At 41.8% G+C, this 27,702-nt stretch overlaps 1 protein-coding gene across 2 annotated transcripts in view; it reads right to left on the bottom strand.

Moving 5' to 3' along the window:
• Positions 1-27,702, bottom strand: part of galnt9 (polypeptide N-acetylgalactosaminyltransferase 9) — a 126,683-nt gene that overhangs the window by 36,526 nt on the left and 62,455 nt on the right. For both annotated transcript variants that reach the window (XM_063896503.1, XM_063896502.1), the window contains exons 4-6: positions 26,804-26,978; positions 11,349-11,546; positions 1,289-1,406 (exon numbers count right to left, since the gene is read on the bottom strand). In XM_063896503.1, the coding sequence (XP_063752573.1) occupies positions 1,289-1,406; positions 11,349-11,546; positions 26,804-26,978 (491 nt within the window). The remainder of the gene's footprint in view (positions 1-1,288; positions 1,407-11,348; positions 11,547-26,803; positions 26,979-27,702) is intronic.

Below are 27,702 nucleotides of genomic sequence, written 5' to 3'. Positions count from 1 at the left end.
CCCCCTCCCCCATCCATCTTGATGTTTCTTGCCATCTCTTTATGACCATTTATGAAAGGCTTAGTCGTCTTCCCAAATAGTGAGCCTGTGTTGATGTATGAAAATGTTAGAAGGGCTTCATAAATGGTCCTTAATGATTCTAAATGATAAACCTTTCATGAATCCTTTATAAGGGTAGTGCTATTGTAAAATGGTACCTAACTTCTTTATAACTTTTACATTTTATGTTCATTTCTAACCAGAAGGTGATTCTGCCGTGTCATTTCCAACTCACTTTCATGGGTTGTTAGCTCGGTATAAAACACTTCATAACCTTGGGCGAGGCTGTCGGGACATCATACAAAATGTTGAGTAATCACTCCATGATAAGAGCAAAACAACCCTCAGATAAAGACACAGGCAGTGTCACAGAACCCCTGCTTTTCATTTGGGCGAACAGCCTCTCTGTTGAATAAGGGCAGGCTGTGAACGGGTCAGCCACAACTTTAATAAAACAAGGCGGCAATCTGAAACCAAGACCAATTCTCCATCCTCCGCTCAAGTGCTTTTTTCTAAAAGGCGGCCGACACTTCTGAGGTGCTGTTGAAGCCATCTTGAGATGACGTTGCGGGGGAAGACGTTAAACGAAGGAGTGGGATCTTTGAAGCATATCTCATTCCAATAAGCCGAAGAAGTGCGTTTAGATTCAGAGCGGTTCCACTCGGCTGGAGAGAAACATTTTCAGAATTTAAACTCTAACCAATTCTTCTGCAAGGCCCCCTGCGCTCACATGAAGCGTTAAATTCAACTCAAAGCAGCAGCAAGAGAGATTTACATTTCCCGTATACAGGCTTTGGGTCCTTTGGGTCGATTGAAGATTTGCATTAAGGGGATTTTTCGGGGGGGGGGTGGGGGGCTGTCCTTCCACTCTCATCTGAAGATACTTTGCAAAGTTTAATCGAGGCTTCTGTTGATGCCACTGGGTTTTATATCTTAAGCAGTCCCCCCCCCCCCCCTCAGGCTGGGAAACAGAAGAAAACTTCATCATAAAGACGTCTGAATATATATTTCACAAACTTCAAATTTAAATTACCCCCTCAAATATGGCATTAGTCATTTCCGGCTGGCCGTTGGTGGAGGAATTCCTCATTAAAAACTGTTTTTCTTGCAGCAATTCTCCGAGCAATTTCATCCTCATCTTCTTCTGAGTGGTTCCTCAGTTTAAGGAATAAAGAAATCAGTCAAATCATTTATAAGAAAAAGCCTCGTTCCATTTAGAAAAGCCCGGGCGACAAAGTGTGGTCCTTACCCGCATGCCGAGCTCGATGTTCTCGCCCCCGTAGACCTCCATGCCAGGATCCAGCAGACCGATCTCTCCAAAGTATTCCCGATCGACCACGAAGGAGCAGCCAATCATAGCTGGAGTTCTGCATGAGCGGAAAGAGACAGCAGGGTTTAAATTTTAACCACAAGCCACAGAGACGCTTAAATATTCAGTGCAATCAATTCAAAAGGCAACTCAGTGTTGTACCCTGTTATTATTCATACAGTTACTTTGATATTCACTCTTCTTTTTATTCCAATAAAACATGTGTGAACGCTTATCCTGTGTTTGGATCTTATTCCTGCTGCTTCTATGCATTTTCCTACGGGATTAATGAAGGTTAATCTTATCTTAAATCAGCTTTTTGAAGATCTAATGCACCTTCCCTTTGTGCAGAATGACTCTGAACACAATAACAGTGACAATTTGGACATGCCAACAGGAATAATGACACATTTCTCCCCGATTCATCCTGATTTGCTTCACTTAATACTGTAACGGCACTGTTGCGCAATACCCACAATATTCCTTCAGCCTTTATTTGCTTTATGGTTATTCCTTTTTTACCATAGATGTGATTTTTATGTTATTTATGTCTGATTTTAAAACAGCAGCCCCAGTGATCATGGCAGAAAGGTGTAGTATTCAATCACAGAATATACCCGGAGCGCTGCTCGATGTTTTGTGTGTTTGCAGCTTTAACACCCTTTGGTAAACGTTCATTCTGTGTTTCTGATCACCTGTCCAATTGTCATCTCTGGTTTTAATTCTATGAAATGTCTCTTAAGCTGCTAAACGCTCACATTTGTTGGCTGTTGAGTGATCTTACTGCTATTCATCGATCTACCATCTTTGACTTCATATCTACAGTTGTTTCTTTTTGAATCAATCAATGATGTACTGTATCTATGTACCTCCCTTCCTTCCTTCCTTCCTTCCTTCCTTCCTTCCTTCCTTCCTTCCTTCCTTCGTTCATTCCCTCCCTCCCTGCCTCCCTCCCTCCCTTCCTTCCTTCGTTCATTCCCTCCCTCCCTCCCTGCCTCCCTTCCTTCCTTCCTTCCTTCCTTCCTTCCTTCCTTCCTTCCTTCCTTCCTTCCTTCCTTCCCTCCCTCCCTGCCTCCCTCCCTCCCTTCCTTCCTTCCTTCATTCCCTCCCTCCCTCCCTGCCTCCCTTCCTTCCTTCCTTCCTTCCTTCCTTTCTTCCTTCGTTCATTCCCTTCCTTCCTTCCTTCCTTTCCTTCCTTCCTTCCCTCCTTCCTTCCTTCCTTCCTTCCTTCCTTCCTTCCTTCCTTCCTTCCTTCCTTCCTTCCTTCCTTCCTCCCTCCCGTCCTTCCTTCCTTCCCCCCTGCCTCCCTGCCTGCCTCCCTCCCGTCCTTCCTTCCTTTCTTTCCCCCTCCCTCCCTCCCATCCTTCCTTCCTTTCTTCCCCCCTCCCTCCCTCACTCCCTCCCTCCCTCCCTCACTCCCTCCCTCCCTCCCTAAACCAAAACAACGAGCTGACAGAGGATCAAACCCTCACTGAGCTGCTGGACTCATCATGAGCTCATATAACATATTCATTTGTAACATTGTTCACATATATCATTCATCGGTGCAGCTTTTAATATTTAAAGAAAGGAAATAAAACATGACACGAGTCCTGCTCCCCGTCCCGGTGCATCGATGCAGCGGCGCGTTTTAATTGGTGAGGAACCACAATGGAAATAAGCCTCAGGGCCTCAGGGTGGTATCTTACTGTAAGCCCTGGCTGTGCTGCAGGTTATTTTGTAAATTCATTTGTCTAATAAATCTAATTTAAAAGACATTTTCAGATTTCATGATGTTGTAGTAGAAACATGCAAGAAGATAACCATTTTGATAACCAATATGTAAACTGTTGATCCAAACAAGGAATATTTGAGATTGTACGGTGATGTTTGGAGCCGTGAGGAGCTGCTGGTTGCATGAAAGCACCCTGTCTGCTTATAAAAAGTACACGCCAACAATGGTTTTATAATGACTCTCACTGCCTGAACCGTAGACGGATAGGTCTGCACTGCCTGTCTAACAATAACATGTGAAATATTAATTCCAATTTAAGTTACAAGACACCAATGGGCTGTTAGCCTGCTATGTAAGGTAACTAACCGGGTAGATAGCAAACATGGATGGATGGATGGATAGAGTTTGGTCTCTTAGTTCACTTGTTTTTATACATTTCAACACTGTAGACCTTTATCTAATGCCAAATAACAGCTGGTGGCTAAAACAGAGAATTTACACATCTGCGTTATCTGCGTTTGAACCCGGAACTGGGAACTGGGAACTGGGGCGATCATAGGGTCAATAAATACTCTGAAAAGTACCAGCTGGTATAGAGAAAGAGATAGGGAGGGGTTTTTCCACACAAAGAAGATGTAACTTCCCACTTTCACTAAAAGAAATGGTCCCACTTTAGCTGCTGCCCCCTCAGGGCTGCTTTTCCCTGCTATTATCTGTCAGGTCTTAAGTGCTCCCTCTAAAGTGACCAACGAGTGGCTTTATGCTGCTTTCTGGAACAACGCCCGGAGTACGTACGTACACACACACACACACACACACACACACACACACACACACACACACACACACACACACACACACACACACACACACACACACACACACACACACACACACACACACACACACACACACACACACACACACACACACACACACACACACACAGCGACACACTAAAGAAGCAGAGCTGAATTATGATTGATTGACTCAGAGTGCGCTGAGCCAGAGAGAATAGTGCTCTCAGGTTAGACCGTTAAGAAACACTGTTTCAGTAGATAAATAAATCTGGGTGATGTAAAGCATATATACAACCACCTTATATTTCCAAGAAAAGCTTTCCTACCAATTTTGCTGATATGTATTTTTATGTTGACAAAATGTTTTACATACGAGTTGTGAAAAATGTTTGCAAGTTATTTGCTTAATAACAATAATAATAATAATAAAGAATACAATCAAAATAAATAAACGAAAAGTAGCAATAAATATATATAAATATATATATATATATATATATATATATATATATATATATATATATAAATAATAATACAATCATTTAAAAGTAGCAATACATATATTAATGATAATATGAATCCAAAATAATACAATTAAATAAATAAATGAAAAGTAATGATATTATAATTCTTAATAATAATACCATTATTATTAATATTACATTAATAATAATGGTATTATTATTAATGTAATATTAATAATAATACCATTATTATTATTGTTGTAATTATTAATATTAATAAACGCGGTCATATACAGGGGTTTGAACCGCATGCGGTGGAACCCAGGTTCGAATTCGGACTGATCCGGCATTTTCCCCTCTGTCTCTCCGTTTCTGAACTGGACTATATTAAGGCACTGGTTGCCCCAAAAATTATTTCTTGAATAAAAGATTATAAACATGGTATTTATTTAGTGCTTTAATGCTCAAAGACCATCTACAAGCAAATACCAAAAAAATGACCAATAAAATAAGTAAAAGTTACATTTTTAAAATCTTATGCTAACAATGTAGTGCGCTCTCCTTTTAATTAGCTATGTGACATTCAAATGGAGTGAACAGTACTACAAAAAAGTGCTTTGGCAAGTACTTTTAGAGGTACTTAAAAAACTTGCTCTTTAACTTTACTCTTACTTTCCTGACGTAGCCTCATAAAGTCTTTGTTTAAATTATAAGGAGGCGACAGGGAGGCTTTCAGGTGCCATTATTTGCACTCAGTGTGCAGATAAAAAGACAGACGCAGCACACACTCAGCCTCCTTCACCTCATCCGTTCTCCTCTCCTGACAAGTGACCTACCTTGCTCGTCTGTACAGTGCAAACTTTGTGCAGCTTTCCTTAGAAATAAGCTTTCTGCAATGTACACACGGCCGACGTGTTTAAGTACAGACTCAGCAGCTTCAGTCACATGATGATGAAACTAAAAAAAACCCAGGCTGACCATATTTGCTTTTTAACACCAGGTAATGTTGCAGAACAAACATCCCATTGATCAGAACTTCAGTGGGCTATGTGTTGGGGAATGATAAAGAGCTGAATCAGAGCAGAGTTTGGAGCCTCTCTCTTATTTTTTGTGATCATTGTGCATGAAAAAGTTATTCCCCTAGTAGAGCCAATTAAGTGGAGAATTTGAATGAGTAATTGGAGCCAGCTGTTCCTCCAAATAATGAAGAAAATAAAGACTTGTTTGACAAAAGAAGTTCACTTTCTCCTTTCATAAGCTCAAACAGTCATACGCAATTTCACCGCAGTGAAGAGAACTCAATCAAGGAGGACGCAGAGGTAGCATCGACTAAATCCCTGAACAGGCTTTGATGCAATCCACAGTGTGACCCCGCCATCAGTCGGGTGTGAAATATAACAAAGTGGGAATATTTTGTGAGAGGGATTGACAAATTGTTCGGTTCCTGTCACCAATTTTTCCGTGCACCTGCACTGTTGTTTTGGCTCTTTGTACGTACATGTACAACGCACAAAGAGCTCACTTCAAACAGCAACACGGGAAAGTGTTTTCATGAAAAACAGGAAGAAGATTTTTACAAAATCACATCTGGGCAGCAAGTTTCTAAAAATCTAGTCTAGGATTAATAAAGTAAATCTTATCTTCCAGTGTTCTTCATTTAATGCAATTAGGGTTTGGTTATATTTAGTGTGCAGATGGTCGGGCTGCAGGGCTCATTCACCCCTTACACCCCTTAGTTTTGACCCTGAGAGTTTAACCTGCAGTATTCAGAACATATGATGCATGCAGTTTAGAAAGATAAAGACTTTCATTTAAAATAGTTTAGTTCTCTTCCAGATTAAGACAAGTGCTTTTTGAACCCAAAATCTGGCGAGATAATGAATAGTATGAGGGGACTGATGTTTGAAGTAAGGTAAGTAAGGTCGAATGGGGTAGACATGTAAACCTCAACTGCTATACATACAGTCAATAAGTTATATTTAGCCTCAACTTGAAGTGTACATTTCATTTTAGTATTTTGAGACATCAAATATTTAGTTTTTGGTCAAAATGGCCCAAATCTCCTGGCGCCTCAGAGGGTAAGGCGTCTAGCAAGAGCACTGTGGGCCCGAACATGCTCCAGGCATCCTTGAGAGACTGTTGAGGAAGTTATTCAAGAAGAGAATAACGGTCTCTGTGAGGAGAACGGGCCATCTGTCTGATAAAAAGTGCCCTTGATGAATGTTGTGATATATTCTGCACAACTATTTATATATTTTCTTTGTATAAAAGACATTTGAACGGCTGGTCAAGGACTTCCATTACTTCGAAACACCAATACTACGCGTGTAATGTATATATTTTACTACTGAAACAAAGGTGTTGTGAGACTGTGGCTGCAAAAATCTCCTATTCAAATGTAATAATGTTACTACTGGGTTCTAGTTCCCCATTATATGTGTGTTCTCTCACTTTCATAATGTTGCTACTTACTTTTAAAGCTTGCATTTACCTATTTAATGTCATTTCCTGAACGAGTACTTGCGTATTTAAGATGGTCTGCTCATAGTCTCTTCCTTTCCTGCACTGTCACAAGGTGAATCTCTTCGCTTTTACACATATAAGCCTTCTTTTAAAGCTCTACTTGCGTCCCAAAAAAGTCTCCATGTGATTTTTTGTTGAAAGTTCTGCGTCTGTCCACACACTTGCATCCATTCCCACTTACTCCCTACTCTCCTGTCAATCACCGCTATAGTTGTGAAGAAAAAACCTCTCTTTGTCAAATGAAATGGTTTGCAATCCTCGACTCTCACACTGTTGTGCTTTCCTGTGCCCTTGTAGTGGCTTTGTAGTGTCCAAACAGCCGGGAGAGGCTTTGAGTCTGTAATGGCCACGAGACTTCTGTTGTTGATGGGCAGAAAAAGCTCGAGGAAACAAGCGGCAGAATGATTTCCAATAGAGATCCGCACAGCCGACACACTTCAGCCGGCCCTCGAGGCGATCTGTCCATTTGCAGCGAAATGAGGAGACAGGAACCAGCTCTGAGGCTGAGCTCCTATCCGTCATCCATCTACAGTGCAGCACTTCATGCTCAATAACATGTTATTCTCATGGAGACGTGCAATATGTTCCTCTGCAGTATATGCTGTAATCACCTTGTGTGTTTGTACGAGACCATCTGTATCAATGAAACTGTTATGGCTTTGCATACTCTGGAGAAACTGAGGTTATGAGACTGCTGCAAATGTAGTTTGTATTGCCCTCGGTCCAAATCTGACAGTACGTGTGAATATTTTGAACTTAGGTTTGACATTCATTCAGCCACATGTAAGCTCTCTGTGTTTGCTATGTTAGTTATGTCTTATTTTTGACTCTTTATTAGTAGTGGCCGTGTTCTCTGGGGTTTGGTTGGTGCTGCTTCATCTGTAAACACTTGTCTCGGCATTGACAGAGAGAGAGGGATGAGCCTGAGAGTGATATTTCTGTCCTGTTCCTGTTTCATGGAGGAATAAAGGGTAATAAGCATTCAAGGTATTAATGTACTGTTGCACTTCACCGTGTTTCTGCCGTGTTTGGTCCCTCGTGGCTTAAATTTGGATATTTTAATGCTTGCAGCTTGGTTTAAATGCAACAGTAAAAGGCGTTCAGTGATGGCCTTGCACATTGAGGGTCTTTGTAGTCCAGCAGCGCTCATCAATACTCCTTTACCACCACAAAGCATCCAATGAGGGGGGTGAAACAGTTTGACAATGTGGGCAAGGTTGTAATTCTCATACGGACAGAATGATCTGCTTAATCTGAAGCTCCTCTCTACGTGGTTTAGCTCTTCAGTTACAACGTTAGGGTTTATAATTCATAATCATGCAGATGTCTTTTTCCTTTTCATGGAATATAAAACACACTAAACAATATTTATGGTGGTGTGGTGTGGCGCCTTTCTTGTAAACAGGAGGACCTGGGTTCAAATCTGAGACCTGCCTCACACGGGGCACCACATTTACCATTTAGAGTACATAGATTGTGAGGGGATTGTAGCGCAGGGGGGTAATTTGTGTCTACCAATCACAGTCAGACCCTGCAGTCAACATGTACAGGCTCTTAGGCAAGATATTGTATGTAGGTATGTCTACAGTAAGTGTGTAAGTCCCTCTGAATTAAAGTATGAGCGAAACAACAACTGAACACTACGAACCAAACAGCAGACAGACATGGTTAGCAACTAGGTGGACATAGAGAATCATCTACCTGCAGAGCCAGATATAAAGGGCAATAGCAAGCACACATAGACTTGTCTCTCACATATTTACCATGATGCTCTGTAAATACTGAATTCAATATGTTTGCCTTATCAATTCAAGAGATCATTTGTGAGTTCTTTGTTCACACACACAAGTGGCCAAAAAGAGCGTGGTTATAGCAGCTTTCACTAAACTGTCCAGCAGTGGCTCAGTCAGTAGGGGATTGGACTTGGGAATCGTACGGTTCAAGTCCCCGAACAGACCTGAAATATGGAAAGTGGACTGCTACTTGGAGAGGTCCCAGTTCACCTCATAGGCCCTGCTGTGGTGTCCTTGAGCAAGGCACCGGACACCTCCAATCCCCCCTCCCCATTGCTCCCCGGGCGCTGCACGATAGCTGCCCACTGCTCCTAGTACTAGGATGGGTTAAATGCAGAGGACTAATTTCACTGTGTGTGCTCTGCTGTGTGCGTGTATGTGACTAATAAAGAGGGTTTCATCCTCCCTATCTATCTAAACCTATATTAATATATAGTATCTCTTTGTTCTTATCCATGGTTTCTAAAAGAAATGTAGAATACTTTCAGTGCTCTGACAAGTAAAGCTGAATTAGGGAAGGGAAGTAGGCCACCTGTGGGCGCCCGCTCACATCTATACGACATCCTTACATTCCTAAACGCAGGGAATAAGTATACTTTTGTTTGGAAGTGAATCTTGAACTGTATTGCATTGAACACATTTCTGTATAAAACGTTTCATATACCCGTATGTTGTCACTTCAGATCTGACCTCACAATTGTATAGTGCTAACAGCAATAGCAGCAGTGCTTTCTAGCCGTCCAGCAGCATCATGAATATGGAACATTTAAAAAATAATAACCGAGCCTCTTCACGCCGGGCTCCAGGTTGACCAGCTTTGGCCTCGTTACATCAATAACAAACAACACTGGTTGGAGTTTCTCCACATAATGTAGCACAGATTAAAATGTTCAATGTGTCCTTCAGGAGGTTTTAAACGCTCATATGATTAGAAAACATACTTATGATTACGTTCCGTGCGGTATTCGCTGTAATGCATTCATTTCTTTATCTCATCAGAGAGATCAGAGCACCAGGGGCGTTTGTGAGTTAACCCTGCAACCTGGAGGCAGCTGCAATATTTAGTTCAAACTGCGTTTTAATGGGCAGAAACACATTTGATATGTGCATACTACCTCCTCATGTACAGCTTGCATTCATTCAGACACAGTCAGAGATATAGAATAGTATCAACATGTCACAACAAGTTGCATACACTACTGCAGACACACAGCCGTGGAAGTGGAAGATTTTCCAACCGTAACGGCAAAGAGAAGGTAATTGGGATAAATGTGACTCCTTATACCACGAAATGGGAGAAAACCTGTTATTCTCTCAGCTTTGTTAAACAAACATTTACATTCATATTCAGGTCAACACTTTATGTGGATTTTGCAGATTTTCTGAAGACTTTTAACTTACATTTTAGCAGGAGGTGAAGAGTTTCAATGATTGCACCCTTTGCTTATTTTATGTATTTCGAATCATATATATTTTAAAGGTTGAAGATCAATGACATAAATGTGTTTCTGCTTGAAAAATTAACTAAAATTTGCATTCGCATTAATCAAGGTGCAAAGATTTGTTTTTCTACAGTTCATATTTTAATTACTGTTGCAGATTTATAAGATATAGGGCAACTACAAGGGGTAACCAGGGCTGCACAATTTGGAGAAAAAACATAATTGTGATCATTTTTGACTGATATTCCAAGAGCAAAATTAGAGGAAATTATATATATTTTAATCATATTTCTCAATATTATTTAAAAAGGTATTATGTTGTATTTTTTCAAGATGGTCTGTCCAAACTAATATGATTATTAGGTGTGCAGAATGTGATTGGTAGGCTTGGAATTCTCTGCAGCGCCATTTCGCTTCAAGTCCATTTTGCAATTTCCATAAACGTTCGATACATTGTACAGCCATAGATTTAAACCCATATATTTAACTTAAATGTGTTGATCCCAGTCACAGAGGAGCTAACTAAAGGGTAAGTTAATCACTTTGATAGTTCCACGATCTGTTTATTTTGAAGGGTCACGGTCCGTCTGTTTCCCTGTTTTACTTTGAAAAGTGTCTGCTTCCTGTCTCTGTGTTTTCCCTCCTGTCTGATTCTGTTCACCTGGTGCTTTTGTGTTTCCCCTCCATGGCTGTGTCTTGTCTTCCTGATTGGTCTTGACTGTATTTAAGTTCTGGTTGGATGTTTGTGGGTTCTTTGAGTTTACAAGGAACAGAGTTTCGGTCGGTTTGACTCGGGCTCTGCGTGCCCTGCTCACCGTAACAAATAGGATGAAGTCTGTGAATGTAGTTCATGTTACTAAGACCGGTCCTGTCCAATGACATATATATTTAGATGTTATGTAACATAATCCTCCTAACAAATGAAGTCCAACGCAAGTTTTACCAAGGTTACAAGTAATCTATTCGAGGGTTATACAGAAATATGATACAAGCCGTGCTGCTATCCACTCAGTGCTGCTATAATGGGATGCCCTCTCATATTCAACACACAATTACCCTAATGACACCGTGGCCCCGTGCTCCTGCATCCCAATGCACCAGATTCATCACGGTAATTAGACAGCTTCGGCTCTATTTGGGCGACAGAGCACCTTAGTTTGATGGTTCCACACATGAATTAATCATAACCTGAGGCTATCCATATTTCATCAAAAGTCCCCATCAATAATAGACACCGTTCCCCCCTGGCCGGAGCCCCCCTCACCTGATAGGGGCCGTCTCATCGCCCTTGTCCAGCCACTCCTGCGGGGGGATGATGTACATGCACCACAGGCCCCAGTTGTAGCCGTGGGCGGCGTTGGCGTACTGCTGCACCTCGAACGTGTTGTACTTGATGTTGTCGATGGCGGGCAGGATGATGCGCGTGTGATCCTCCTTCATCCGGGTCAGGATGGGTTCAGCCCTTTGGACAAGAAAGGAAACCGGGGTTCAGGGTGGGGGGGGGGTTCTGAATTATGTATGCAGGAGCAGCGAGGTGAAAGAGACAGTGTGAGGTGAGCGGTCTGCTACAGGGGAACTAGTAAAGTGATGCGAAAGCAGTTTGCAGTTACATTTCAATTAGTTTCTATCCAAGGCAATTGACAATAAGAGCATCCAACCATGAAGCGCTCACAAAAGAAAGAATCCTGCAAGTAAATTAGCTATCAATAAACCAAACCATGGTAACCCATTGAAAGGGCAACTGCATTGGCTTCACATGAGCCGAACTGTTTGATACGTACAGAAGTATTAACATCTCAAAATGTGGACGTCATGGACGACCGGATGGGAAATGTAAGTGAATGTAAATGTATAAAATATCTGTGAATGTGCAGGAAATCAACCTCAATATATTTGAAACTATTTAAAAAGAAGTAATTGTGGTAGAAGATTGTTAATCAACATGTACAAATACTCATTTAAAAGTCCCGCATCAAAATATGTTGTAAATATCCAAAAATATTGGCATAAAAATAGACTAAAACACCTAAAAAAAACCGGCTTGTTATGAGTAATCACTCATTGAAGAATCATATATCTTTAACAGCTTTAAAACAAAAACATATGTAAAAATATCCCCAGCCTTTGTGGTTACTGTCATTGGGAGAGATTGCTGTATAGTTGATGAATCCGTGTATCATTCGTTCATTTGTTTTTCCGATTTAGTTGAGGATTGAAAAAATGAAAATAGCATTTGATTTCTCGTTTTTCCCATTTCAAAACCAAAACCAGAAATCGGATTACGGTTCGTTTTCTCGTTTTTTCGATTATGCACCCCCAAACGGAAAATGGAAAATGAAACATTCGGATAACAAATCCTGGGAGTGTTAGTTGTCAGGGAAACCGATCGCGAGCCAACAACTGACTCATGCCACAACTGATCTGTAAGGAAACATGGCTAATTTGGAGTCTCACTACGAGATGATAAATCAACTCTTTCTGTCGGGGAAAACTCACGCCGAAATGTCTGAGACATTGAAGAGTATGGGAATTAAGGGGTCCTCGGAGATGTCGGTGAGGAGATTCTGTGGCGACGTTGGGCTGAGACGGAAGGGGCACATCACAGACCAAGAGCTGGAAGAAGCTGTCCTGACATCTATTCAAAAGGTGAGTAAGCCTAGATCTAGAACTAGGCATTTGTTTGAATATTATTGCCATAGCCTTATGAATACCGAAAGGTTTCCCTGACAACCAAACGAGCCCTGCCAGCCCTGCGCAAGCGGCCAGGATTTGTTATCCGATTGTTTCATTTTCCATTTTCCGTTTGGGGGTGCATAATCGAAAAAACGAGAAAACGAACCGTAATCCGATTTCTGGTTTTGGTTTTGAAATGGGAAAAACGAGAAATCAAATGCTATTTTCATTTTTTCAATCCTCAACTAAATCGGAAAAACAAATGAACGAATGATACACGGATTTTGATGGCATAGTTTGACATCATGGGCGCTCTCTTTTAACCAATCACATTTCACCACAATCCCCAGCAGCCAATCATCGTGCTGCAGGCAAACTCTAAAACTGTCCTCCTCTCTCCTGCAGTCAGCTGTGAGTTCAGGTGTTTATGCCGCAGCCCGCCTCCATCCCATCTTTACCTCCATTCATCATATCCAGCGCCCAGGAGAGCTAATCCAAAGACCTCATCACCATCCCACCTCCTCATCAAATCCAGATCTTCACCACCAGTGTATAGACCCCAGGGGAGGGTGGGTTTCCAATATGCTCAACACTGCACTTTCCCCAGAAGATATACCATATCAGGATTGGTGTCTGCTCCCCAAAGACTGTTAACATTTTGTGCATGCATGTTCTTCAAGTCTTTCCTGATTGAAATTGTATAAAACATTTTGATATCTATCTTTGTGGATCTCTTACAAACATTATTTTATTAATGCTAAAGTGTTATTGTAAAGTGTCGCCGTGTAAATGTATAGGACAACGATGTGATGGACTCGAGCATTAAGAGAAGGCATGTAAGGGTTGGATGTCATCTAGGCTGCTGCATCCTGTAACCACACCCTCTCTTACCAACAAAGTCAAATAAATGTTTTGCATTTCATTCTACAAAGTCAGTAAATATTGCTTTTATAATACCCAGCCAATAGGCGGACGTCCAGGACTGTTTGTGGCTTGTTTTCTTCCCTAGTTTACCTTTTACAGAGCTGGTGCTAAAAGGCTCCATGAACTAAGAACAAAACCTTTATTTGAGTGTTAAATTACTCACTGACAAGCCGATCGTTTATAAATGTTTCTCCCACGATGACTTGTTAAATGCTACTCTTAGCCTTAATGTGTTTTATGAATGTGCGGTCCACTTGATGTGCTGTAAAACAAAAGTGTGTTAGCCAAAGGAAAAGCCATGAGAGGAAGAGTAGACACTAACTTATAGGAGGAAAAAGAGGGAGTTGATTTGTTCCCAGGAGCCGACTAAGCCTCTATTTTAACTTGATGTGTTTCGCTTTATCAGGTTTTTACCTCTTATCAAGTCTCTCGGCGGGATAAGTGTCACATTTTGACATTTCGTTTTCATGAGCGGAAGATATAAAATATGATATATTTGTTGTTCTGTGGAAAATTCATTTTGCGAGACCTTCACATCATAAACAGTAACTGGGGGGGAGCAGAGATTCCTGGCAGTCGCTTTGGATGCTGAATAAATGCTGATGCGACAGACTGCATTGTCGCTGGAAACCCCGTGTGAATGTAGCGCCGGGGTGAAAGTCAAGACGACATCTGCAGTCATCCTCGGCACCGTTCTGTAAACTACAAAGTCAATACCTCTCTGTTCAGTGTGTTTAAAAGCAGTGGGGGAAAGGGACGAATTAGTCAAGTACCGCACTTACATTCTTGAGGTTTTCCTTATCTGAGTATTAACTAACTAAAGTTTTACATCACAAATTCAAATATTCATTAACTAATAATGAAACATGTATTTGTAATAACAGGTCGAGATATCTGGTGACAGTAGACAAAGCCATTGAAATGAGCTCCATCAATGATCACTGGATAAATAATCTTTAATCAGTGATTTGAAGTATGCGGTTTGGAGGCCGAAGCCGTATATTTACAACCATGGCTTCTGGCTTCTTGCTCTTTACCGATTTGTACTTTTACTTCTACAACCCTTGTTCTGTTACATTGGAAATTCTCACCATTCCTTACATTTAAAGCGAGATCAGCAGTTGAGTCAATAAGTCTAAAATTACTGTTCTGAGATTTGGGGTTTTCCCTTTCCTTTAGTGTGTTATATAGGTTTAAGAGCATGTAAATGGTCTGCAAAGGCTAAAATCCCTGTGTTGCCTGCACCCTCCTCTGCCTGAAACACCTTCACCGGACTCCTTTGTGTACTTCTGTACCATGATGACATCACTATCGAACACTCACGCTTCTATTTGCTAGCGCTCCAACACATTGCACGTGATAGTCTAAGGGGCGGGACATCTCTGCGCGGTTGACCAATCACAACAGAGCCGACCAGCTAGCCAATCAGAGCAGACTGGGCTCTGGTTTCAGACAGAGGGGGAAAAGAGGTGCTGCAGCACAGACAGTATGAGAAACATAAAGAGCTTTCTGAACATTAAAGCATGGAGACATGTCCCAGGAGAGACACTAAATACTGACATGAACCTGGAACCTAAGTGCCATCTAGGAGAGATTCTAGCAGAACCAGAAAATACTCCATCGACACTGGATTGCTTTTTGTGTCGATGCCACACACAGTAACTCCTTCTATTAAAAGCCTCCTCCAAAGGGCACCATGGTTTCGAGATCCACACGGTTCAGAAGGACGGCCAAACGCTGCCGCCACCGGCTCCATTTATAATCTACTCATGCTGATAGATGATCTCCACCATATCTTCAAAGCAACTCTTCATACGCTCGATTTGTCACGTGACATACTTCTAAATTCATGTGGAAAATATAGGCTCCAATTATAAAATGATCGAAGAGAACTCCCACTCTCCAACTGTCTCTCTATCCCCACTCCTCACCCTGATCCCTTCCTCCCCCTCCATCTACTCCTCTTCAAAAAGGGGAAACCCATTCATCGTCCTAAAGCTAAATGACTACTTATCACATGAAGGTAGGGGACGGAGAGTACAGAGGGCATGGATCCAAATTGAACAATATGGGATGTCAGTAAAATGTGGAGCAGTACTTTTGAGTAAAAATCATTGAACAACATTGGAGTTTTCAGAAGAGCCGCCATGCTGAGAGGCCAATAATGTTGGTGGATATAACCTCCAGTCAGGGGTCTTAATAAGGCAAACAACCAATAAGCTCAATTACACACATCAACATTCATACGTCTACACACTTTTGTGAAATTCTGGTTAAGAAAATGCTTTTCTGTGTCTCTTTCCTGTAGTGTTATATAGGTTTTAGTGCATGTTAATGGTCTGCAAAGGCTAAAATCCCATGTGACATCACTATGCAACACTCTCGCTTCTGTTGTCTAGCGCTCCAACACATTGTACGTGATAGTCAAACGGGTGGGACATCCCTAAGCGGTCGACCAATCACAACAGAGTCGGCCAGCTAACCAATCAGAGCAGACTGGGCTCTGGTTTCAGACAGAGGGGGAAAAGAGGAGCTGCAGCACAGGCAGTATGAGAGGAATAAAGAGCTTTCTGAACATTAAAGCATGGATCAGTAGAGGCAAAAGACACAAATATACACCTCAAAATGAGAGGTTAGAAGCTTGTCCTCTTTAAGTAAAAGATCTGAGTTCTGTAGCTGACAGAAAAATAAATATAAAAACAAAACAAAGCTGAAGAGAAAATAGCAGTTTTCACAACTATAAGACGTACAGATCAGTCTAAATTTTCCAGATATCTCTTTAGTCGGCAACATAAAAATAGATCTGACAGTTAGAACTATAGAACTCTTAGAAGATAAACGCTGAAAGATGCAGTACAGTCAATTCTCTTAAAATATCTTGATGAAAAAGACAGTATAAGCAACCCCTGCTTGCTTGTTAAGCACTTGCTGTAATAAAGTCCTTCAGACAGGACGGTCTAATGAAGCACTGTACCCTGACATGATGAGTGTGTCGTGGTGCGCTGTAAAACCCCTTCTACACTCCCTCACCTTCAGGAGCCCTCCCTGCCATTCATCTCCCTGCGTCCTTGAGATCCCCTAAATAAAACCATAAAGACCCCGTACCAGCAGCTCCTGTTCCTCGGGGATCACGTAAGATAGAGTCGCCGTGGAAACGAAGACACATCTGCTTGTGCCCTGTGTCATTCCTCTTCCTGTATCTGCCATTTCATCTGCATAACACCGAGAGCGTTATTCATCCCCATCGACCAAAATCATTCTCTCTTCCTGTTACAATAGGATTTTTCTCTCCTTCCAGCGATGACTCATCCGATATTATGAATACATGCTGACAACCTCCACTGCCAGCCGATCCACTCTGCCATTTCTTATAGCACTTCATATTGAAGCACCAGCTCTGATTTATGAACTCTTCATGGGTTACTGTTTGTCTTTCATAATAGCCTGTACCTTTGTGGAGCTACAGGCTGAGTACACATTTCTGGGAATTTAACAAACAGAACAGCATGTTACAAGCTAGGATAAATAAATCACTGCACAATTTACATCTGTGTTTCCCCCTCTGCTTTACCTTTGCCCAGCTCTGTACCCTATAGCTCTCCCCTATGAGATACAAACGGCTCTAAAAAATGTTACCCCACAGAGAAGCAGATCTCCTTTAGTTTTTGCAGCTTACTTTGGTATTTTGTGCCTCCACTGCGGCATGTGTACACGCTTTAATAAGCTAAAGGCGGCTAACGTTGGGCTATAAAAGAACTACAGCACGGTCACATGACTTCAGGTCACCACCGCTAAGCTAAAGGCGGCTAATGTTGGGCTATGAAGGAACTACAGCACGGTCACATGACTTCACGTCTCCACCGCTAAGCTAAAGGCGGCTAATGTTGGGCTATAAAGGAACTACAGCACGGTCACATGACTTCACGTCACCACCGCTAAGCTAAAGGGGGCTGATGTTGGGCTATAAAGGAACTACAGCACGGTCACATGACTTCAGGTCACCACCGCTAAGCTAAAGGTGGCTATTGTTGGGCTATGAAGGAACAGCTCGAGACAGTGGTGCCCTTGTCCAAAGCTTTAAATAAGAGAGGGAGGTTGTGTGTTTGTCTGTGTGTGGCATTGATGGACAACCATTTCAGTGAAAATGCTACCAAAAATCTGAAGTATTTTGGCATACTGGTAAAAGTCCTTCAAGATCTCTTGAGTTTTGATTCTCCTTCCTATTTTTCAGGTTCTTATAAGTAATTTCTGTCTCTTGTGACACGTTTACAGGCTTTAATGCTCAAAAAGCTCTTTATTTGTCTCATTTAATGCCACAAATGAGTCCAGTGGAGGTGTTTCAGGCAGGGGTAGGGAGTGTGTGGGAGAGAAACACCCTGTAGATGGAAAACAGGGATTTAAGCCTTTGTAGACCATTTACATGCATAGAAACCTATAGAACACACTACAGGAAAGGAAAAAAAACCCATCTCTTAACCACAACACAGTATTTTGAGTCTATTTTTGGTATACTCTATTCATGAAGCTATCACAGCAAACTACCTTTCAAATTATATCCAGAGCAGGTGACACCAGATAATGCTGAGTTTGGAGAAATAATGCAGGAAGTATTTGCAGATCACAGTTCGTCAGTTATTCATCCTCATGCGGTTTTAAGTATGTTGAAGCAAAGAGAACAAGACGCTTTTCTACACACCTTGCAGTGTTAATATGAAGGCAGCACCTGCATGATTTACAGTACAGGTTGTGAGCAGGGTTAGTTTCTAAATGTGGATTGAGAACACCGAAGAGCAGTGAGGAGTCAACGATTACTGTGTTTGAATACCCTCACTGAAGGAAGACTTTAATTAGCACCGTGTGGTGAGACTCTTTTAAAGTGTTTCAAAATAACTCTGAAAGTGTTCATTGTGTTTGCAGTGTGCATGTGATGTATGTGAATGTGTATGGTGTATCTTTGAGAAGAAGCCCGCAGCGCCTCAAGGCATTTTTAAGCAAATCAAATCGCTTTAAGTGCGAGGCTGGTTCACAGTCCTGCTGCCTGACAGATCCCAGAGAACCTCAGACATGTACATGTAGAGCACATATGAATATAGGCCAGTCTGCTGACGCGCATAAAAAATGCGGTCTGAAAAAAGTGAAAAAGATATCTGTGCAGAATCTTAATTTGATATAGACTGGTGCAGTGAGTCCATCCTTTCTGGAAGCCGATCATCAGATTTTTCCATTGGATTTTGGATGAATGCAGAAAAAAAGATCTGTGGCAAACACACATTTATGATACTTACACGAGCACTTGTATGATTTTTGAAGAACTAATGCAATCTCCAGAAGCAGAAAGCTTCTACAAGAACTACAGCACGGTCACATGACTTCACGCCACCACCGCTAAGCTAATGGCGGCTAATGTGTGCCGTGATGATGTTTAGTCGTCTGATAAAGACACTTGTAAGCAACAACTGACTTTGGTGATTCAGTAAGGACGTATTTCTGCATTGGATCCCTGGTTACCTCCACAAAAACACAACGGGATTTTTCCACAGGAAATCACTTTTGAAGCGTGAATGAAATCTAGAAGTAAAAAGCTAACGTTAGGCTATAAAGGAAATCAGGGTCACATGACTTCACGTCACCACAGCTAAGCTAAAGGCGGCTAGTGTTGGGCTATAAAGGAACTACAGCACGGTCACATGACTTCACGTCTCCACCGCTAAGCTAAAGGCAGCTAATCTTGGGCTATAAAGGAACTACAGCGCGGTCACATGACTTAGCATCACCACCGCTAAGCTAAAGGCGGCTAATCTTGGGCTATAAAGGAACTACAGCGCGGTCACATGACTTAGCATCACCACCGCTAAGCTAAAGGCGGCTAGTGTTGGGCTATAAAGGAACTACAGCACGGTCACATGACTTCACGTCACCACCGCTAAGCTAAAGGCGGCTAATGTTGGGCTATAAAGGAACTACAGCACGGTCACATGACTTCACGTCTCCACCGCTAAGCTAAAGGAGGCTAATGTTGGTCTATAAAGGAACTACAGCACAGTCACATGACTTCACGTCACCACCGCTAAGCTAAAGGAGGCTAATGTTGGTCTATAAAGGAACTACAGCACGGTCACATGACTTAGCATCACCACCGCTAAGCTAAAGGCGGCTAGTGTTGGGCTATAAAGGAACTACAGCGCGGTCACATGACTTCATGTCACCACCGCTAAGCTAAAGGTGGCTAATGTTGGGCTATAAAGGAACTACAGCGCGGTCACATGACTTCACGTCACCACCGCTAAGCTAAAGGCGGCTAGTGTTGGGCTATAAAGGAACTACAGCACGGTCACATGACTTCACGTCACCACAGCTAAGCTAAAGGCGGCTAATGTTGGGCTATAAAGGAACTACAGCGCGGTCACATGACTTCATGTCACCACCCCTAAGCTAAAGGTGGCTAATGTTGGGCTATAAAGGAACTACAGCGCGGTCACATGACTTCACGTCACCACCGCTAAGCTAAAGGCGGCTAGTGTTGGGCTATAAAGGAACTACAGCGCGGTCACATGACTTCACGTCACCACCCCTAAGCTAAAGGCGGCTAATGTTGGGCCGGATGATGTTTAGCCGTCTGATTTAGAGACTTGTTAGCAACAGCTGTTTTTTTTAATTTAGACTGACTTATTTCTGAGGTTTTTGGACTCATTCCTGCCACTCAATGGCATCCGGGCTTTTTGTGGTAGATATTGAAACGCAGAGCATGAATAGCTGTGCAATAAGTGTATTTGCTCAGGATATGGCTAATACGATATAAATGTAAAGGTGGAATACGCCTTGTTCTGCCTGGCCTCTGCTCTGTGAAGCACTAAGAAATACTGCAGCCTTTTCTCACGTCTCATGACGGATAAAAAACTGATGAAAAACATGACGTACTTTTGCTATTCAGCCTTCAAGAACTCTAAGAAGTTTGTACCATTAAATTTAATACACTACCTCTCCTCCTGCAGCTACTTACAGTATATCTAATCATAATGTGACCAATCTTATACATTTTATAATTACAGGAGGCGGAGGTTAGTTTTACCCATTCCTTACTTCTATGAATTCAACCAGGTTTGCTTTATTTCAGATAAACTCCTCGGGTCACATTGCAACGGAGCGTTCAAAATTCATCAAGGGTTTGCTTTCTGAAGCATGTTTTTCATTACAACCTCCCTGCAATGACAATCTTATCTGCAGCACACACTCAGTGGGGAGCGGCTGCTACACTTCTAATCATTAATCGTTAATAACCTGAGATTGTGACTGTGCAGGGACTTCAGAAAACCAAATAAATATCAATTTCCCCCCTCGGCAGCTGCATGGAAGCACACAGAAGGTCCTAATTACAACACGCTCCCATTTCCCACCATTAATCCTGCTTATTTACAGAGAGCGCGGAGGGGGAAACGGGGCCCGTTTGGAGCAGAATGGACGGCCGTTTTTCTGAAGAATGGGTGCACATAAGCGTGAGAGGAGATGGATTATGAACATTTAGCTGATGCAATACCGCCTTAATGATAGGCAACGATTTCATATCCTCGTATTAAAGCAAAGCAAATCTGATTCCATCTTTCTTCTGGTGTAAAAAAAAACCCGCTCGCTTCTTAACTCAACATGGTGTGAGGGATGTGAAACAGCTATCAAGTGCACAACACAGTACGGTGCAATTATGTTCGCTTTAACAATAATGCAACCAGCAATACGTTTTTCTGCTGCAAATGCACTCAGCTGGATGAATCACGGCTCTGCGGCTCGGTCTCTGGCTCGGTACGCACAAGGTCACTGAGGGAGACTCACCACAACAACTCCAGGAGCCATCCATCACACTTATCGCTGAATGTGCATGGTGAATAATCATATTATGATAAATAAGGGGGGCTTCTCCCACAGTGGCAAATAGATAGTGTACACAGCACAAGTGAATCTATCTGAATGAAAAGCAGCGGCACAGAGACATCTGCAGACATACAGTAGATTATAAATGTCACCTTCTTTATATATGCCTTCACCTAGTATCTGTTGCAGGGGAATCACAGGGCGCTACCTTTCATTGACCTTCTGTTAGAAGTTCACCCAACTACTTTACTTCAGTACACTTTTGACAAACTTTTACTTTTGCTACTTTGTACTTCTACTTCACTACATACATTTTATACCTTTAGTTGCTAGGCAGATCTGGATTAATGAAGGTAAATATAATCTCCCTTAAATCAGACTGTAGTTCACCTGCAGTAAATCCAGCAGCTACCCTGCAGTATGCAAAGCCATTAGAACTAGCTGCACCTTTACCAGCTCTGAGAACACTTTAATGATTAATCATTATAAAACATATCAGAGATATTATTCTGAAATGGACCAATCAGACAATGACTACTTTTACTGTCGCTACTTTAAGTACATTTAGATGAGAGTACTTTCTACTTTCACTGGAGGAACATTTAGAATACTTTTACTGAGACAGAGTATTCCTACACTCTGGTACTTCTACTTTACTCAAGTACAAGATCTGAGTACTTCTACTTTACTCAAGTACAAGACCTGAGTACTTCTACTTTACTCAAGTACAAGACCTGAGTACTTCTACTTTACTCAAGAACAAGACCTGAGTACTTCTACTTTACTCAAGTACAAGACCTGAGTACTTCTACTTTACTCAAGTACAAGATCTGAGTACTTCTACTTTACTCAAGAACAAGATCTGAGTACTTCTACTTTACTCAAGTGCAAGATCTGAGTACTTCTACTTTTACTCAAGCACAAGACCCGAGTACTTCTACTTTTACTCAAGTACAAGATCTGAGTACTTCTACTTTACTCAAGAACAAGACCTGAGTACTTCTACTTTACTCAAGTACAAGATCTGAGTACTTCTACTTTACTCAAGAACAAGATCTGAGTACTTCTACTTTACTCAAGTACAAGACCTGAGTACTTCTACTTTACTCAAGAACAAGACCTGAGTACTTCTACTTTACTCAAGTACAAGATCTGAGTACTTCTACTTTACTCAAGAACAAGATCTGAGTACTTCTACTTTACTCAAGTGCAAGATCTGAGTACTTCTACTTTTACTCAAGCACAAGACCCGAGTACTTCTACTTTTACTCAAGTACAAGATCTGAGTACTTCTACTTTACTCAAGTACAAGATCTGAGTACTTCTACTTTACTCAAGCACAAGACCCGAGTACTTCTACTTTTACTCAAGTACAAGATCAGAGTACTTCTACTTTACTCAAGTACAAGATCTGAGTACTTTTACTTTTACTCAAGAACAAGACCTGAGTACTTCTACTTTACTCAAGCACAAGACCCGAGTACTTCTACTTTTACTCAAGTACAAGATCTGAGTACTTCTACTTTACTCAAGTGCAAGATCTGAGTACTTCTACTTTTACTCAAGCACAAGACCCGAGTACTTCTACTTTACTCAAGAACAAGACCTGAGTACTTCTACTTTACTCAAGTACAAGATCTGAGTACTTCTACTTTTACTCAAGAACAAGATCTGAGTACTTCTACTTTTACTCAAGCACAAGACCTGAGTACTTCTACTTTTACTCAAACACAAGATCTGAGTACTTCTACTTTTACTCAAGCACAAGATCTGAGTACTTCTACTTTACTCAAACACAAGATCTGAGTACTTCTTCCACATCTGCTTCCTGTAAATAAACCCTCCCTCTAAAGCAATGAAAGACTTATTAAAGGAGCGTGGAGGCGGGTATGTGGGTGAGAGAGGTGTGTGAAAACTCACACTTTGGCAGCAGGTGAACTAACTCAAAGCGAGAATGCGCGGAGGAAGAGGAAACCTTTTACGTAGGTGAGCGGACTGCGTGGGGGCATGAAAGGAACGTCTATTTTGGAGCAGATGGGAAACCGACAAGGGCTTCACCTGGGTATCAATTATCATCAGCGTTGAGGCACATAAGGAACTTTTTCTCCCAGCCTCTGGGCGTTCATGCTACCAAACAGGTGCTTTAAAGAGAATCACTGCAGGGGTTACAAGGTTGAAGTGTTTGGTGGTAAGTGTCAGAGGAATACAGGGTAGACAATGTTTTCCTAACAGGGTCACGCTCACCCTGACCCGCAGAGCTTTCATAACAAAGAGGGACCTTCTTTAGAGCTCTACTAGTAAATTAAGTGAACAGAAAGCCTGCTTCTACTGATACCTATGTCTCCTGTGTTCATGAGGCAGTTTATATACTGCAGAAGGATGTTGGCAATGCTTCTTTATGTTCATTTCAAAGAAACATATGTAGTTGTATTGATACTGGGACCGAGCAAAGCCTTCACCTGTTAGGTTGGAAATCTAGACTGCTTCCTTTTCTGTTGGTATCTTGTTTTGTACTGACACTGAAACTCAGTCATCGTTCAGGTAGAATCAAATGGTGGATATTTTATATATATTTTAAATACCAAGCTTTTTCACTGGTACTCTACTACTTCTCCATATACAGTACTTCCTTACTGACACTTGTACTGCTTTGACTACAATGATGAATATTACTTCTTCTACTTCCAAGTACTTCTAAGATAAGATTCAACTACTACAAATTCTACTATAAACGCTACTACTAATAATACTTTGATTAAGACTACTAAACATATGACCAGAAATACTTCTACTATGAATATAACTACTACAAATAATACTACTACTACAATTACTTCTCCTCGGAAAATTCTACTACTGTCATTTTACTGTCCTGCAGTTTGATGGGAAGTTTAGACATTTATGCAGCTTAAAGTATTTAAAGGATTTACAGGATTTAAAGTATTTACAGTATTTTCAGCAGGAAATGTATTCACTTGTTATATTTTCTTGTGTGTTTGTGCTTATACAATCATCATGAATTGCCTTTCTTTACCTTGATTTAGAAAAGTGTTATACTAACTGTTTACAAGCCTGATGGCAAGATCGGCAAAATAGAGGAACTCCATATATGGACACGTTAACATTCTATAACCGGAACAAATCTCTCCTCCTCCTCCTCCTCCTCCTCTTCCTCCATCTCTCCTTCTCCTCTTCCTCCATCTCTCTTCCTCCTCCTCCTGCTCCTCCAGTCCTCCTCCTCTTCCTCCTTCATCCCAACTTGTCCTCAACTTTATCCCTCCTCTTCCTCCCTCCTTGTCCTCCTCCTCTCCCTCCTCCTCATCTTTCCTCCTCCTCCTTTTCCCTCCATCCCTCCTTATCCTCCTCCTCCTCCTCTCCCTTCCCCTCATCCTCCATCCCTCCTCCTCTTCATCTTCCTCCTTTACTCCTCCCTCCTCCTCCTCCATCTCTCCTCCTACTCCATCTCTCCTCCTCCTCCTCCTCTTCCTCTTCATCCTTCATCCCACCTTGTCCTCCCAGTCATCCCTCCTCTTCCTACATCCCTCCTACTCTTCCTCCCTCTCATCCTCTTGGTCCTTCCCTCCTCCTTCTCCTCCCTTTCCTCCCCCCTTGTCCTCCCCTCCATCCCTCCATCCCTCCTCTTGATCCCTCCTTGTCCTCACCTTGATCCTTCCTCTTCCTCCTCTTCCTCCTCCTTCCTCCCAGACAGCTTCCCAGGGAACAATAGCTACTCTTCCTCTTCACATACTGACAACGCGACAGGCTCAAATAAGGTGCCAATTACATGTGTCTGAGTGACTTGTTTGCGGGTAAAGCGGAGCAGCCGGCAGACATTGGGCTGAGACCCCCTGAAGTCATTTCATATTGCAGCATAAGCCCCGAGCCGGCAGGTGAGATTATGTGGAAACGCTGGAAATGTGTGCTCCCTCTTTAATTACTCTCACTCTCACCTCTCCATCCTGTCAGCGGGTGTGTGTACCGGACAGCTGATTTAAATTGTGCTGTCGTTTTATTCAGCTCGAAACAAACCCATCACTTATACAGAGGAGATGAAGGAGAGTTTATTCATGATAAACCCTGACTAATAACAAGTGTCACTGCCAGTGGTGGCGGGGGGGGGGGGTACTTTTACTCAAGTACCGTACTCAAGATGGACATTTGAGGTATTTTACTTCTACTCCGTTATAATTCAAAGGGAAGTATTGTACTTTCTACTTCACTACATTCATTTTAAAACTTGAGTTACCTGCAAGCAAAGGTGGGAGAAGTACTCAGGTCTTGTTCTTGAGTAAAGTAGAAGTACTCAGATCTTGTACTTGAGTAAAGTAGAAGTACTCAGATCTTGTACTTGAGTAAAAGTAGAAGTATTCAGGTCTTGTACTTGAGTAAAGTAGAAGTACTCAGATCTTGTACTTGAGTAAAGTAGAAGTACTCAGGTATTGGTCTTGAGTAAAGTAGAAGTACTCAGATCTTGTACTTGAGTAAAGTAGAAGTACTCAGATCTTGTACTTGAGTAAAAGTAGAAGTATTCAGGTCTTGTACTTGAGTAAAGTAGAAGTACTCATGTCTTGTACTTGAGTAAAAGTAGAATTACTCAGGTCTTGTACTTGAGTAAAGTACAAGTACTCAGATCTTGTTCTTGAGTAAAGTAAAAGTACTCAGATCCTGTACTTGAGTAAAGTAGAAGTACCAGAGTGTAGGAATACTCTGTCACAGTAAAAGTATTCTAAATGTTCCTCCAGTGAAAGTAGAAAGTACTCTCCTCTAAATGTACTTAAAGTAGTGACAGTAAAAGTAGTCATTGTCTGATTGGTCCATTTCAGAATAATATCTCTGATATGTTTTATAATGATTGATCATTAAAGTGTTCTCAGAGCTGGTAAAGGTGCAGCTAGTTCTAATGGCTTTGTATACTGCAGGGTAGCTGCTGGATTTACTGCAGGTGAACTAAAGTCTGATTTAAGGGAGATTATATCTCACATCATTAATCCAAATCTGCCTAGCAACTAAAGGGGTTAAATAAATGTAGAGGAATAAAAGTACACCATTTATCTCTGAAATGTAGTGGGGAAGTACAAAGTAGCAGAAAAAGAGCTGTGTCAGCTTGAGTTGACATTCGCTTGCGGCTCACTAAACTGCATATTTCCACGATAATAATCGGACATGACATCCTTCTGTAGTGCAAACATAAAAAGCAAAGCATGGACATTAAAGATGAGAAAGGACAAGAGGAGTGTGTCAAATGTGACCTTCTCTTACCAGCCAGTGTTGAACTCGACGTGGGCATCAAAGAATCCAACGACGGGAGCCGTGGCGGCGTTCCACCCGTGAATCCGGGCTCTGATCAGGCCTTCCCGCTTGCTGTTCCTCACGATCTTCACCAGGCCCGGGTAGCGCTTGTTCACATATTGGTCCAAGTTGAATTTCAGCTCCACTGCAAGAGGGAAGATTAGAGAGAATCGTCCTTTAAATGACATCCGAATGAGTGGTGAGGACACTAACCAGGCAGCTGTAGCAAATGATAATGTACTTTCAGAATCGTCCAACTTCACTTGAGTCTTAATTTCAGGACTTCGGCTAAAAACAAAAGTGATGGGAAACATTGTCAGGCGAGTAAGAAGAACAATGCAATCAGTTTCTCATTACACTTTGAAAAGTAATTACATAACTAAGTCATTATTCAACAGCTAAACTTATTTGTCACATTAGCAGCTCACTCAACTTTACATTAGCTGTTACCTCAAGCTAGACAACTCCAAAGCCTCCAAATACACAACACAGGTCCTCAGTATTCAACAAGTATAGGAATAGAAAACCAGATCTAAATGTTTAACAAGCCGGCGGTGAATGTGTGAAAAATACTGATCATCATCATCTAGCTTAGCATTAGCCTAGCTACCTGCATGTAGCACCAGCAGTCTCACCTTACAGTGAAAAGCCCTCCAATCCTGAGCAAGAACAAGAGATTTCTGAATGAAATCTTTACAGTGGTTTATAGGTTTTAGTGCAAGAAAATGGTCTGCAAAGGCTAAAATCCCAGAGTACCCTCCAGAAACCTTGTTTACGTGCTTCTATTGGCTAGCGCTCCAACACATTTTACATGATACTCTAGGGGGCGGGACATCTCCAAGCGGGTTGACCAATCACAACAGACCCAG

Source organism: Eleginops maclovinus, chromosome 12, assembly GCF_036324505.1.
Source record: "Eleginops maclovinus isolate JMC-PN-2008 ecotype Puerto Natales chromosome 12, JC_Emac_rtc_rv5, whole genome shotgun sequence".
Classification (NCBI taxonomy): Eukaryota; Metazoa; Chordata; class Actinopteri; order Perciformes; family Eleginopidae; genus Eleginops; species Eleginops maclovinus.
The sequence above is the reverse complement of the archived record's forward strand: the minus strand, read 5'-3'. Positions and strand labels throughout refer to the sequence as shown.